The sequence below is a fragment of the Hylobates moloch genome, unplaced genomic scaffold (genome assembly GCF_009828535.3).
Source record: "Hylobates moloch isolate HMO894 unplaced genomic scaffold, HMol_V3 SCAFFOLD_2, whole genome shotgun sequence".
In the NCBI taxonomy this organism is placed as follows: Eukaryota; Metazoa; Chordata; class Mammalia; order Primates; family Hylobatidae; genus Hylobates; species Hylobates moloch.
Genome location: NW_026652277.1, coordinates 16,483,989 through 16,497,106, shown reverse-complemented (window position 1 = coordinate 16,497,106; position 13,118 = coordinate 16,483,989). Strand labels below are relative to the sequence as shown.

Here is a 13,118-nt window from a genome sequence, read left to right as displayed (position 1 = left end):
TATATATATATATATATATGTATATATACACACATAACTAAATAAACCATGATCTCTCAGCACCAATGCTGTTGACGTATTGGACTGGACAATTTTTTGTCAGAGGTTGGGCTGCCTTGTGTGATGTAGGATGTGTGTCAGCATCCCTGGCTTCCACCCACTACACCAGTGCTTTACACTAGTGCCATCCAGCAGACAGAGAATGCCAGTCACCAACGAAATTTTAGATTTTCTAGTGGCCACAGTTGTTACGATCCAAAATGTCTCTAGACATTGCCAGATATCCCAATTGAGGGTTGGGGGTGGGGGCGGGGAAGTTGCCTTGATTGGGGACCAAAAGACACAATAAGTTTAGAGTTTGGTGAGGAACAGGATATTGACATTGTATCAAAGTACCCTTCCTCCTTTTCCCAAATTTACTAACTACAAGAGGGGAAAACAAGACATTGGCAATGGAGAGGCCAGGCAGACTTCAGCGATCAAAGTGAAGATCCTTATCAATGGGATAAATGGAAGTCGTGTGTCCTAGGTAGGGTGCCATGACAAGAACACAGTGTTTCTGCGATATCCCTGCCAAAGATGCTGATATGGTTTGGATCTGTGTCCCCACCAAATCTCATGTGGAATTGTAATATGATATATATATATATATATCATATTAGTTTATGTATTTATTTATATATAAACTCTATCTACCTATATAGAGTGACTGTGTGAGTTTATTAAGTAGTATTAACTCACACATTCACAAGGTCCCACAATAGGCCGTCTGCAAGCTGAGGAGCAAGGAAAGCCAGTCCATGTCCCAAAGGTGAAGAACTTGGAGTCTGACATTCGAGGGCAGCAGACATCCAGCATGGGAGAAAGATGCAGGCTGGGAGACTAAGCCATTTTAGTCTTTTCAGAGTTTAAGCCAGTTTAGCCTTTTTCTGCCTGCTTTATATCCTGGCCATGCTGGCAGCTGATTAGATGGTGCCCACCTAGATTAAGGGTAGGTCTGCCTTTCCCAGCCCACTGACTCAAATGTTAATCTCCTTTGGCAACACCCTCACAGAAACACTTAGGATCAGTACTTTGCATCATTCAATCCAATCACGTTAACACTCAGTATTAACCGTCACACCACCTTTGTACTGTATAGTGATAGAGTTCTCATGAGATCTAGTTGTTATAAGAGTGTGTGGTACCTCCCCCCAACCACCCACTTCCTCCTGCACTGGCCATGTGATACGGTTTGGCTGTGTCCGCATCCAAATCTCATCTTGAATTATACCTCCCATAATTCCTACATGTTGTGGGAGGGACCTGGTCAGTAACTGAATCATGGGGGTGGGGCTTTCCCATGCTGTTCTTATTATAGTGAATAAGTCTCACAAGATTGAATGGTTTTATGAAGGGGAGTTCCCCTGCATATGCTCTCTAACTTGGTGCCATGTAAGGTGTGCCTTTGCTTCCTCTTTGCCTTCTGCCATGATTGTGAGGCTTCCCAGCCATATGGAAGTGTGAGTCTGTTAAACCTCTTTCCTTTATAAATTACCCCATCTCAGTTTCGAGTATCTCTTTACTAGCAGTGTGAGAACAGGCTAATACCCCATGTGAAGATGCCTGCTCCAGCTTTGCCTTCCGCCCTAAGTTCCCTGAGGTGTCCCCAGAATCAGATGCTTCTATGCTTCCTGTACAGCCTGCAGAATCATAAGCCATATAAACTTTTCTTACAAATTACTTATAAATTTCTTATGAATTACTCAGCCTCAGGTATTTCTTTATAGCAGTGTGAGAATGGACTAATACAGATGCATGAATCAAGAATCAACAAATGACAAATCTCCAGCCTGGGCAACAGGGTGAGACCCCATTTCTAAAAAAAAAAAAAAAAAAAAAAAAAAATTAAATCAAGCAAGCATGGTGCTGTGAGCCTGTAGTCTCAGCTGCTTGGGAGGCTGAGGTTGGAGGATTGCTTGAGCCTGGGAAGCTGAGGCTGCAATAAGCTGTAATTGCACCACTGCACCCCAGCCTGGGCAACAGAGCAAGGTCATGTTAAAAAAAAAAAAAAAATTCTGCATAGAGGGACATAATACAAAACAATTACCCCTACAGTCTTCACAATTGCCAAGGTCCTGAAAGTCAAGGAAAGAGAAATTCTCTGCCTACAGGAGACGACAAAGACCTGACAGCTACCTGCGGCGTGAATTCTCAACCAGATCCTATTTCTTCCCTAAAATAAATGATTGGGACATTTGGAGAAACTTGGATGGGGTTAGGATTAGATGGTCCTCATGTACTTGGTTAACTGTTTTAATGGTTGTATTGTGGTTGTGTACATTTTCGCCTGTAGGACCCTAGAGTTTATGGGGCGTCAGGCTAGCAGCTTAATCTCAGTGGTTCAAGCTGGGAAGACAGGTTTTTGTGTTGCAATTTGAACTTCTCTGTAAGTTTGCAATGGTTTAGAAAAAAAAAAACATGCGGCTGGACTTGGTGGCCCACACCTGTAATCCCAGCACTTTGGGAGGCCAAGGTGGACGGATCATGAGGTCAAGAGATGGAGACCATCCTGGCCAACATGGTGAAACCCCGTCTTTACTAAAAATACAAAAATTAGCTGGGCATGGTGGCATACACCTGTAGTCCCAGCTACTCTGGAGGCTGAGGCAGGAGAATCGCTTGAACTTGGGAGGTGGAAATTGCAGTGAGCCAAGATTGCGCCGCTGTATTCCAACCTGGCGACAGAGTGAGACTCAGTCTCAAAAAAAAAAAAAAAAAAAAGCAAAAGTTGTGGTCAGTAGAAGTGATGCATATTTTCTTCAAAGCATGCTGAGCCCCAACATCGAGACCCTTAGAAAAATTTTTGTCTTACCCATTTAAGGAAAAACCTCTACTGCATTAGAACGTTCTTACAGCAGTAATATTGGAGGCTGGACACAGTGGCTGATGCCTGTAATCCCAGCACTTTGGGAGGCCGAGGTGGGAGAATTACTTGAGCCCAGGAGTTTGAGACCACCCTGCGCAAAATAACGAGAACCACATCTGTACAAAAAATATAAAATTAGCCGGGCATGGTGGCATGTGCCTGTGGTCTCAGCTACACAGGAGGCTGAGGCAGGAGAATCATTTGAACCTGGGAGGCAGAGGTTACAGTGAGCTGAGATTGTGCCACTGCACTCCAACCTGGGCAACAGAGTGAGACCCTGTCTCAAAAAAAAAAAAAATTGGAAAAATTTACACATACACACACACAGACACACACACACACGTATATGCATATGTGTGTAAATGCTGACACATGCAGTAAAGTTTTAGACCCCAGAGTAGAGGGCAGATAAATGATCTTTTACTTTTGTGGCTCTGTATATATTTTCTTTATTTATAGTTAGAAAAACCATTCTTTAAGCAAACCTAATCTTACTGAGCAGATTAAACCGCCATGATAATGTTTGAAGCCGGAGAGCAATCTGCATTTCAAATCAGTGCTTCGAAATGTCAACCAAAATACATTTAGAAGAAATTGTGAAGGGTTTTAACTCTGATCAACTGATAGCATGGAGGAGAATTTCTGGATGGTCACGGAACATAGCTGAAGCAGTAACACTGGCGGCCTTCTGCTAGATAAAGTTTCTGTTTGGATGAAGTGGCTTCAAAAATAATAATAATTAAAATTTTTTAGCACAAGGGAAGGCCCTGTGCTCCTCTACCCTCTTGGCTGGTCTTTCTGACTGGCACAGATAATGGAAATGGATCACTAATGGCTGGGCAAGCAGGCCTGGGCACCACACAGAGCTAACTGGCCCTTGTCGTGTTGGATTCTGTGACATTAATCTCATTAGCTCTAACTTGCTGAGGTAATTGCACTGTTAGTTGCATGCCTTTTCTTCCTTTGGTTTAACATTGAACAGATCGTGTTACATGAATCTTAGTTTCTATTTTGGTGAGCGATAATGCTTCAACCTGTGAAGAAAACTTGGCCGTTTGCTTTGTAGGAGTACAGGTAGAATCCGGATACAGTGATACATTTACTGACTGACTTTTTTTTTTTCTTTTTAGTTACCTTATCCCATATCACACAACTGGTCCTCAGCCATAACAAGCTAACAAGTAAGTGATGTTTCTCATTTGCTGCATTTTCTGACATTTAGGTGATCCTATGGCACTGCTGAGTCTATTACGGTTTCCTTGGAAGAAACTAATGACAAATGATTATTTGCAGAAACCCTAGTTTATTTTGGTGACACTAAGATGAGAATATTGTCATCCTGTATTTTGTCGTTTTGTAGTTAGCTCTACTTTGAAGATTATTTGCTTTTTTTTTTTTTTTTTTTTTTTTTTGAGATAGGGCCTCACTGTTTTACCCAGGTTGGTCTTGAGCTCCTGGGCTCAAGCGATCCTCCTGCCTTGGCCTCCCAAAGTGCTGGGATTATAGGCATGACCCATGGCGCCTGGCCTAGAGATTCTTTCTTACCATGTTTATAAACCAAAGAGAAAAAAATGGGGAAGTGGTTCCATTCAGAGATAATAAATGCTATGCTGACCTGAACTGCCAGACCATTGGTGAGCATTTCATGAGCAAAACTTACTTGAAAGCATTAAAAACTTGAAATTATTAGAACGAGTTCTTTGTTTTCATTTATATTTCCTCCTCAAAAGGGAAAGGTTTAACTGTTCAATATACTTTCCGTCCCTGCTTGATGGTGGAAAAGATGCAAAATTGTATACATGATATACCTTTACGTCTGCATTTTTCAAATTTTTGAGTCTGGCCTCCGCAAAAGAAAAATTCTGCTGGGCATCCATAGACCCCAGAGTAAAAGTATCTGCTTAGCATACAGTAGGATGAATGCCTATTTTTATATGATTATCTTGTGTGCATGATGGGCCATTTTCTTCATAGAGCTGTGGCTTTAAAGATTTTAATGACAGGGACCCACGCTCCTTTCCCATTCCTAATGACTGTCAGTTCTTTTTGCTTGCCATTTTTCTTGCAGACTTGAATGATTTTCTAATCATGTGGCAAGAATTTGTGAAGGAGCTTTCCGAGTCCAGTGAAACTGAGCAGAATGTCATGTTGAGGGATTTGTGTCGTGAATTTATGTGTGTATGTGCATTATATACAGCTTGAAGCGATGTCACAGAGCTGTTGATTATTGAGAATTAAGAGTGGCAGCGAGGTCCCCTCATGGACAAGAAACAAGCGGATTAGTTCGTTGTTAGCCAAAGCGCATATTTGTAAGGCAAAGGCAGAGTGACGGCACAGTTGTCTGTGGTGGCCACAGAAGCCAAAAGTGAGACCTACAAGTCATGTGTGGTCATTGTCGTAACAGGTAATTTATTGCCGGTTCCATTGTTTTTCTGGGAAATGGTCCCGTGGTCCACAGAGACCCGATTCTCAGTTCAGAAGGGATTCGTGGTTTGTTTTGAAGGGTGGACCACATGATTCCTAAATCCCCCAAGATTTGTGAGCAGTAACAACTGACATGGCTCTGTTGTGTAGTTTATTAAAGTATTTCTTAATTGCTAAGCTTATCATTGTTACAATAATGATATCTTGTTTTGCTTATCTTGTGGAAACCGGTTTACACAAGAAAGCAAAACTGGCCAGGATCAGTGACTGATGCCTGTAATCCCAGCACTTAGGAAGGTTGAGGTAGGAGGATTGCTTGAGCCTACAAGTTTGAGACCAGCCAAGGCAACATACTGAGGCCCCCATCTCTACCAAAAATAAAAAAATTAGCCAGACATAGTGGGTCCAGCACCTGTGGTTCCAGCTACTCAAGAGGCTGAGCCTAGTAGGTGGAGGTTGCAATGAGCTATGATAACGACCCTGCACTGCAGCCTGGGTGACAGAGGGAGACCCTGTCTCCAACAGAAAGAAAGCAAAACCTTTATTTCTGTTATAGCATTCATTGATCTCTTCTTTAAAAACATCTTTCAGATCGCTGTAGTTTATTTCTTTTTACATCTTCACAAAGGTAGAAATCTCAGGAGTCAATGGATCAGTTTCTTCCTCCAGGCATTATAATATTAGGTTAATTTAGAGGGGCATATTTATATGTGGAGTTACATTATGTTGGCCATTCAGGAGACTGACTGTGAAAGAATCCAAACTTTATATTTCTGCCTTGCCAGTTTTTTTTTTTCTTTTCTTCACTCCATTTGAGACACTCTTGACCTAATCCAGTAAACTGTAATTAATGGTCTTGGTAAATTCTGTTTCAAGCCATCCTGAGTAGTGTCAGTGACACCTGATCTGTTTCAGTAAGGTCAAATTAGCATCCTTTACTATTTTTCTGGCATTTAAATGAATGACTTTGCTATGGTTTTTCAAGTGTTTATAGTAAATATGTCCATTTGATGGAAATATAAATATGCATTAAATGTAAGTGGCTAGGCACACCCTGCTGTCACTTTTTATGGTAATCAGTGTCTTTCACTTTCTGTTGTTTTTAATAGGGACCAGCTGACAACGCCACATTGAAACCACAGGGACTCAAAAGATAACTCCCCCACCCCCTCACCCGGCACTGCTTTTATCTTGCAAAAGTATTCATGTTTTTCTGCTAGTATGCCAATTACACCATTCTCTGACATTTCCACTAATGTACTCATGGAAGGAATGAATGGTTTACTCAGACTGGGACATTGATTTGGGGACACTGTTTACTTCACTGACTTAAGATCTGCAGGGTTATTGAAACAGTGTGGCACGGGGTTGACTTCCCTTTTCTTGCCAGTGGTTTTGGCCTTGACACGTCCACCCAGGGCAGTAAAAGTGAGGCCACGAGGAAGCTGAAAGTGGGATCTGTGATTCTGAAATTCCTCAAGAATCTGGGAGCAGAAATTCCTGAACTTTTAAATACTGCAGTTCATAAAAATATTTATGTATTGTCAAGCTAATTGCTGTTAATGCTCCAAGACTATTATGGTGACACTATTTGAATTTAAACCTGGGGGCTTGGGGCAGGGTTGATGGGTTTTTGAAGTCAGCGGGGGAATTAATCTGTCTGTAGCAACTTTCCTAGGTATGTATATATGCATGATGTGTTTAAGGAGACGGGAAGAATAGTTGCAAGTGAATTTTTTTCTTCTGCCTTTTTGCTGTGAATGGGCAGGTACTGACTTTGAATGCAGCAAAGTCATTGGCAAAGTCAGAATGCAAAGCCATCCTGGCCCAGTGGGAAGAGTTTCAGATTAAAGATCCTTTCGGAAATAATGCTTTCTTTGAGCACCTGCCTGTCATGTAGTAGGCACCTGGCAGAAGGCTGGCTCGCTCTCATGTGCTCGCTGTCTTTCAGAAACTGCCCTAATCTGCCCCACATCCCATGCCAGCCTCTCCTCTTCATATGCTGCTCTAGGAAGATGGATCATCTGTCTCCCCGTAGCCCTGCCTCTGGGCCCAGGCTCTACTCCTGCCTGCCTCTCCTCCTCCCTCCTCCTGTCTACCAGCCTCTCCCCATCCTTCCCTGGGGGCCCCCTGGCTGGTCTGGCCCATCTGAAGCCTTTCGTCCCCAAACTCTCTTGCATGTAGACTCTTTAACTCCAGCAAGGCATTCCCTATCCTTCTCTTGCTTTCTGTTTTTTCTCTCTCTCCAAATAGATGGTCAGCTTTTGTGGAAGCAGGGATCATGTCATATTATTCCTGAATGCCTGTGGCTGGGCACTTAGTGGCTCCCCAGTAATTACCTGTATAAATCGAGTGTTCATTGCTCCCAGGAGATATGTAGATGACAGGGAAGGGCAGAGAGGAAACTGCTGGCTAGAGAGAAAGTGGAGAACATTGGGATCAGACGATTTCTTTGGGATTAACTGGTATAGAGACTTGAGTAGATGTGGCCGCCACAGACTTTGGTTTCTTACTCATTGTGTGCTCATTTCAAACATGGTAGAATGTGATGCTCTAAAGATGTATGACCTTCAGCCTGGGCAACATAGCAAGACCCCGTCTCTTAAAAAAAAAAAATGAGCCAGGCATCTCAGCTACTCTGGAGGCTGTAGTGCGAGGATCACTTCAACCCAGGAGTTTGAGGCTGCAGTGAGCTATGGTTATACTACTGCACTCCAGCCTGGGTGACAGGGCAAGACCCTATCTCAAAAAAATAAAAATAAAAAAAAAGATACATGACCTTATGTCCAGTAAATGATGGCTGTCTCATCTTTACAATCATAGAGCCAAGGAATGATGGGCTGTGATGTGCTACTCAGGCACACAAAGGACTCGCAGCCAGGGTAACTGGTATCATGACCACTCAGATGCGTGGGAAGGCAGCAATAATGCTGAAGGTCATCTTCCTGTGTTTCTTTGCTTTTCCTTCCTGCCCCTGGCCTCTGTGGTTACCCTCCCTTTCAAGCCACTGTCAGCTGAGTCTTTTGTAGTCTGCTCCTTAATACAATCCGCAGGTTTTATGGTGTTTGGAAGTGTGAGCTTTGTAAATGCTTTCCTACTTATTTGTTTTTAAAGAGGAGTTTCTTTTGGGGACAACCATTTTAAGACTTGTCCACTAGAGGTCACTGTTGAGACACATATGTCTCCTCCAGGGTTTGTACCTAAAAATTAGAAACCAACTTTGTTGTGAGAATAAATTTTGTGCAGGCTCTCCAGCCCTGCACCACAGGTCATGTTGCTATTGCTGCTTACACAGTGCAGTTTTTACCACATTTAAGGTAAATCCTTATAGAAGGAGGTATGCTGCGTTTTTCGTTCTTCTCCTACCATGAAAATATTCAGTTTCACATATCATTTTTTAGTATTTATTATGGCTACTTTCTCAAATCAGAAACATTTCTTTTCCTCCAATATCCTTACACTGAAAGAATTACACTGCTTTCCATAGTATTTTGTATTGGGCATATGTGAGATTTTTTTTTTTTTTTTAATCTGTGGAAGAAAGTTTGAAGTATTTATGTATCCATATTTTAATTCAAAAATAACTGTAAAAATCAAGAAAATGTGTATTCTGTGCATATTTATGCTGATTCGTATACCGCTCAATTCCATTGTGTTGGGGAGAATATGAAATGAATGTACAACAGGAAATGAATTGCATTCTGTACCAGTGATAAAACAAGCTCTGGGCGTTACGTTTTTAAGTGAAGTTTTCCTTAAGTTTTAAAAATAATTTTATTCCAACAGCAAAACCCATATGTAAACATTGCAAGCTACTACTGCACTCCAGCCTGGGTGACAGGGCAAGACCCTATCTCAAAAAAAAAAAAAAAAAAAAAAAAGATATATGACCTTATGTCCAGTAAATGATGGCCATCTCATCTTTACAATCATAGAGCCAAGGAATGATGGGCTTAAATATGACAGTAGTTTTTTTTTTTTTTTTTTTTTTTTAAATTTTGCAACCCAGGTGTGTTGAGGATTAGACATTCATCATTTTGTGCAAGAAATATCCAAGGATATCTTTTAGCTCTGTGCAGACATTGAGGAGCCGACATCTATGTAAAACCTTTCAAAAGTGTGTGTCGCTGAATGTAATTGTTTAGTTTTATACTTTTAACTTTTAACTGCCATGTAAAACCTTTGCCGGAGGTATTGGCAGTTTTGCCTGCAATGTCAGGTCTTCACTGTGCCCATATCTCGTCATTTAATGCATCGGAAATGGCTAGGCAGGTAGTAAACCTAAGTTTTATGGCAAAATTTGTTTTTTTTTAAATACACACTATTTCCTATTATAGCTTATGTATGAATTTAGAATTATAGCAAACAAGAAATACTAAGATACCTTCTTTGGTGGTTTCAATAATTTTTTATCAAAGATAATATTTTAAGTACTTAGAACTTAATACTTTTAAATTTTATGCAGATGTATATATTGATTATCTACCATAAGTCGTATTATAAACAAATTAAGCAGCATATTTCACGTGAAAATACTGTATTCTTAAAATTTGTAGATCCAATTATAATGAAAATTTAGCAGTTTTTAAAAAGCATAATACATTGAAACCTTTTTATACAGACATAATAGATTGTTGGGATGATTGAGAAGAATTAACTGTCTGAATTCCTGACGACGACCTTCACTGCTCTTCTCAGACCTTGCTGTTCTTAAGTCTGTAGTTACTCCCTCTTTCATAGATTACTTGTCATGCTTTATGCAAAAGTTCTTGTGCATGGCTTGTATGAAATTAAACCGTGAGGGGGGAATATGTAAAATAAATGGTCTCTGTGTCATGAATTTATCTTGTGACAATATCAAAACAACTTGCTGTTTGCATTTTAACAGAGTGTAAATGTATTCATAATACAGAGGCTTTGATCAATAACTTATTTTTTAAATTACTGCATATTTATCAGTTTGCTTCTGTGCCATCATTAAAAGATGAGAGTTAAAAAAATATGCGTAGTATCTTTGACTCTAACAGCTGTTAATTAAACAATATCTATCTGATGGTACCGGTAGTCAGGTTACCATAAAAAAATCACTGGCAGTTGGGCATGTGTTGCATTTTTTTGGCTTTAGTGAGTGAGCACCTGAGATCATCCTGTGGGAGGGTCTGTTGACCCAGGGACCCAGAACCAGTGCAGCCAAGGCCAGCGAATGAAGTTGAAGATGTGTCCTCCCGATGGCATCTTATCTGTCCTCAGCTTGTAGACTGTGGCCACCCCCCACCCCCGTTCCCTTTGTTGTCAGCCCCACCAACCAAAATGTACCTCTTCTAGAATCCTTTTTCTAGAGGTCCTGTTTTGTGCTAAGCGGAAGCCAGCTAACATGCTAGTTCCTCCACAATATATTTTTAAATGGAACCACCCCAATCGTGAGAACTTCAGAACGGTGGCAGGCTGTGGAGAAAATAAGACGGGGGAGTGTAAGCCTGTCACTTTCCAACTCATAATTAGCCCATGTGTGGGGCTGATCCTGAAAAAGGTTTCTATTGCTATTGATGATAGAATGTCTATGAAACAGAATTGATTTAATAGCAAAATATTATACGTAGATTTTTGGTTGATGCACTCTCTTCTAAATCACTTGATGTGTGTGTACATGGGAGTATGTGTGCAGAATGGTAGAGGAGATATACTAAGAGGTGTGATACTTAGGTACATACATTCTTGTAGAGCATCTCTTCTCTTTTTTTATGTTTTTATTTTTTAGAGATAGTGTTTTTATCACCCAGGTTGGAGTACAGTGGCACAATCCTAGCTCACTGTAACCTGAAACTCCTGGGCTCAAGCAAGCCTTCTAGATAGATGTGCACCACCACGCCTGGCTAATTTGCCCAGTCTGGACTCAAACTTCTTGGCTCAGGTGGTCCTCCCGCTTTGGCCTCCAAAAGTACCAGAAATATAGGCCACTGTGAGCCCCTATGTCCAGCCTTCTTAACTTTTCTTAAGTCACTGATCTTTTTAAATAATAGAGTGACAACTACAACCCTGATCCGTAGAGAAGTACACGTGATGGTTGTAATTCCAGCAGAGGCTTGTGGATCCCACTGTGTTCATCCATGAATTCTTTAGAGGTCCACGCAGCTCAGATTTAGAAACTCCAGAATCGGATGAAGATAACACTAGTATGTTTGCATGCAGTGTGGACATAGTGCTGCTATTTTTTTGTTTGTTTGTTTCAGACAGGGTCTCACTCTGTCACCCAGGTTGGAAAGCGGTGGCATGATTTCGGCTCACTGCAACCTCTGTCTCCCGAGTCTAAGCGATTCTTCTGCCTCAGCCTCCCTAGTAGCTGGGACTACAGGTGTGCACTGCCATGCCCAGCTGGTTTTTGTTTTTAGTAGAGACGGGTTTCACCATGTTGGCCAGGCTGGTCCTGAACTCCTGGCCTCAAGCGATCTGCCTGCCTCGGCCTAATGATGCTATTTCTTAAAGGAGATGTTCCTTGGAGATTTGTATAAAACTTAAGGTGATTTTTAATGCATCACAGAACTGATTCTTGATCACTTTTTAAAAAATGTTGATAAGTGCCACCTTATTAATCTGCTTAAATTTACATTTTGTTAAATAAGAATTTGCAATCCTGTAGCTCCCAGGGTTGAACAGAATATGTGTGTGGGCCTATGGGCATATGCAGTTTTGTTTTGTTTTTTTTTTTTTTTAACGGAATACCTTTCCCATTTCCATTTTTCTTTCTGTTTGTCAGTCAGCCTCGTAGACCAAAACCACTCAAATACAATTGATAACCAGTTAACAAACTCATTGACCTTGCCTTTTGCTGTTTTCAGTCTGAACCCTCTTTTGTCCAATTTTTGCTAGTTCTTTAACTTTTTTTCCCCTGCCTATCTATTCTTTGTTCTAGTCACCTGATTTTTTTTTTTTTAAAAACTGATGTTCCTACCCCTCTCTCTGAATTTGACTTATCCTTCAGGAAGTTGAGATGAATGCTTATCTTTCTCTGTGAAGCCCTCCTTTTCATCCAACTGAACCAGCACTGTGTGGAAGGAAATACAGGGCACCCCACAGCCTGTGGGACCATCAAGAACAACACCTATATAATAACTTCAGCAGGAAGTGAAAGAGAAAAGAGTGAATTTGTTGAACCCCCACTCTGTATCACACGGAGGAGACAGGTGTAAAGTGGTTAAGTGACCAGAATGAGGAGGCGACAGAGCTTTCTGTATGGCTTCCAAGTGGCTGCTCCGCCATGTCCCCTGCTGCCTCTGCAAGTGATGTGTGTGTGCACTTGACGTCCCTTTAGGTCAGTCTAGCAGCTCCATGGATGAAGTATTCCTGTGGCTCTGGATCCTTATTCCTTCCATTCGAAGAACGGGAGAATTCGTAAGGTTAAAAGCCATAGTTGTGTTAGTTCGAAGGGAATGATCAAAGCTCCCATGTGGATTTGGTGGATTTCCCTAGCCCTGGGCCTCTTCCTTTCCCTCCCCTTCCTGCCCTCTTCATGCAGTGACCCTAAACATAAGGTCCGGTGGGAAGAGAAGCAGTCCAGTTGTGGCCTCTTGATGGATTTGCTGGATTAATTCCTTTTTTTTTGAGACAGGGCCTCACTTTGTTGCCCAGGCTGGAGTGCAGTGGTGCAATCTTGGCTCACTGCAGCCTTAACCTCCAGGCTCAAGTGATCTTCCCACCTCAGCCTCCTGAGTAGCTAGGACTACAGGCATGCACCACCATGCAAAGCTAATTTTTTTGTAGAGGTGGGGTTTCGCCCTGTTGCCCAGGC

General features: G+C 41.6%; 1 protein-coding gene across 1 annotated transcript in view; it reads left to right on the top strand.

Moving 5' to 3' along the window:
• Positions 1-13,118, top strand: part of RSU1 (Ras suppressor protein 1) — a 224,852-nt gene that overhangs the window by 27,083 nt on the left and 184,651 nt on the right. Inside the window, exon 3 of the mRNA XM_032163998.2 lies at positions 4,039-4,089. Coding sequence (XP_032019889.1) covers positions 4,039-4,089 — 51 coding nt within the window. The remainder of the gene's footprint in view (positions 1-4,038; positions 4,090-13,118) is intronic.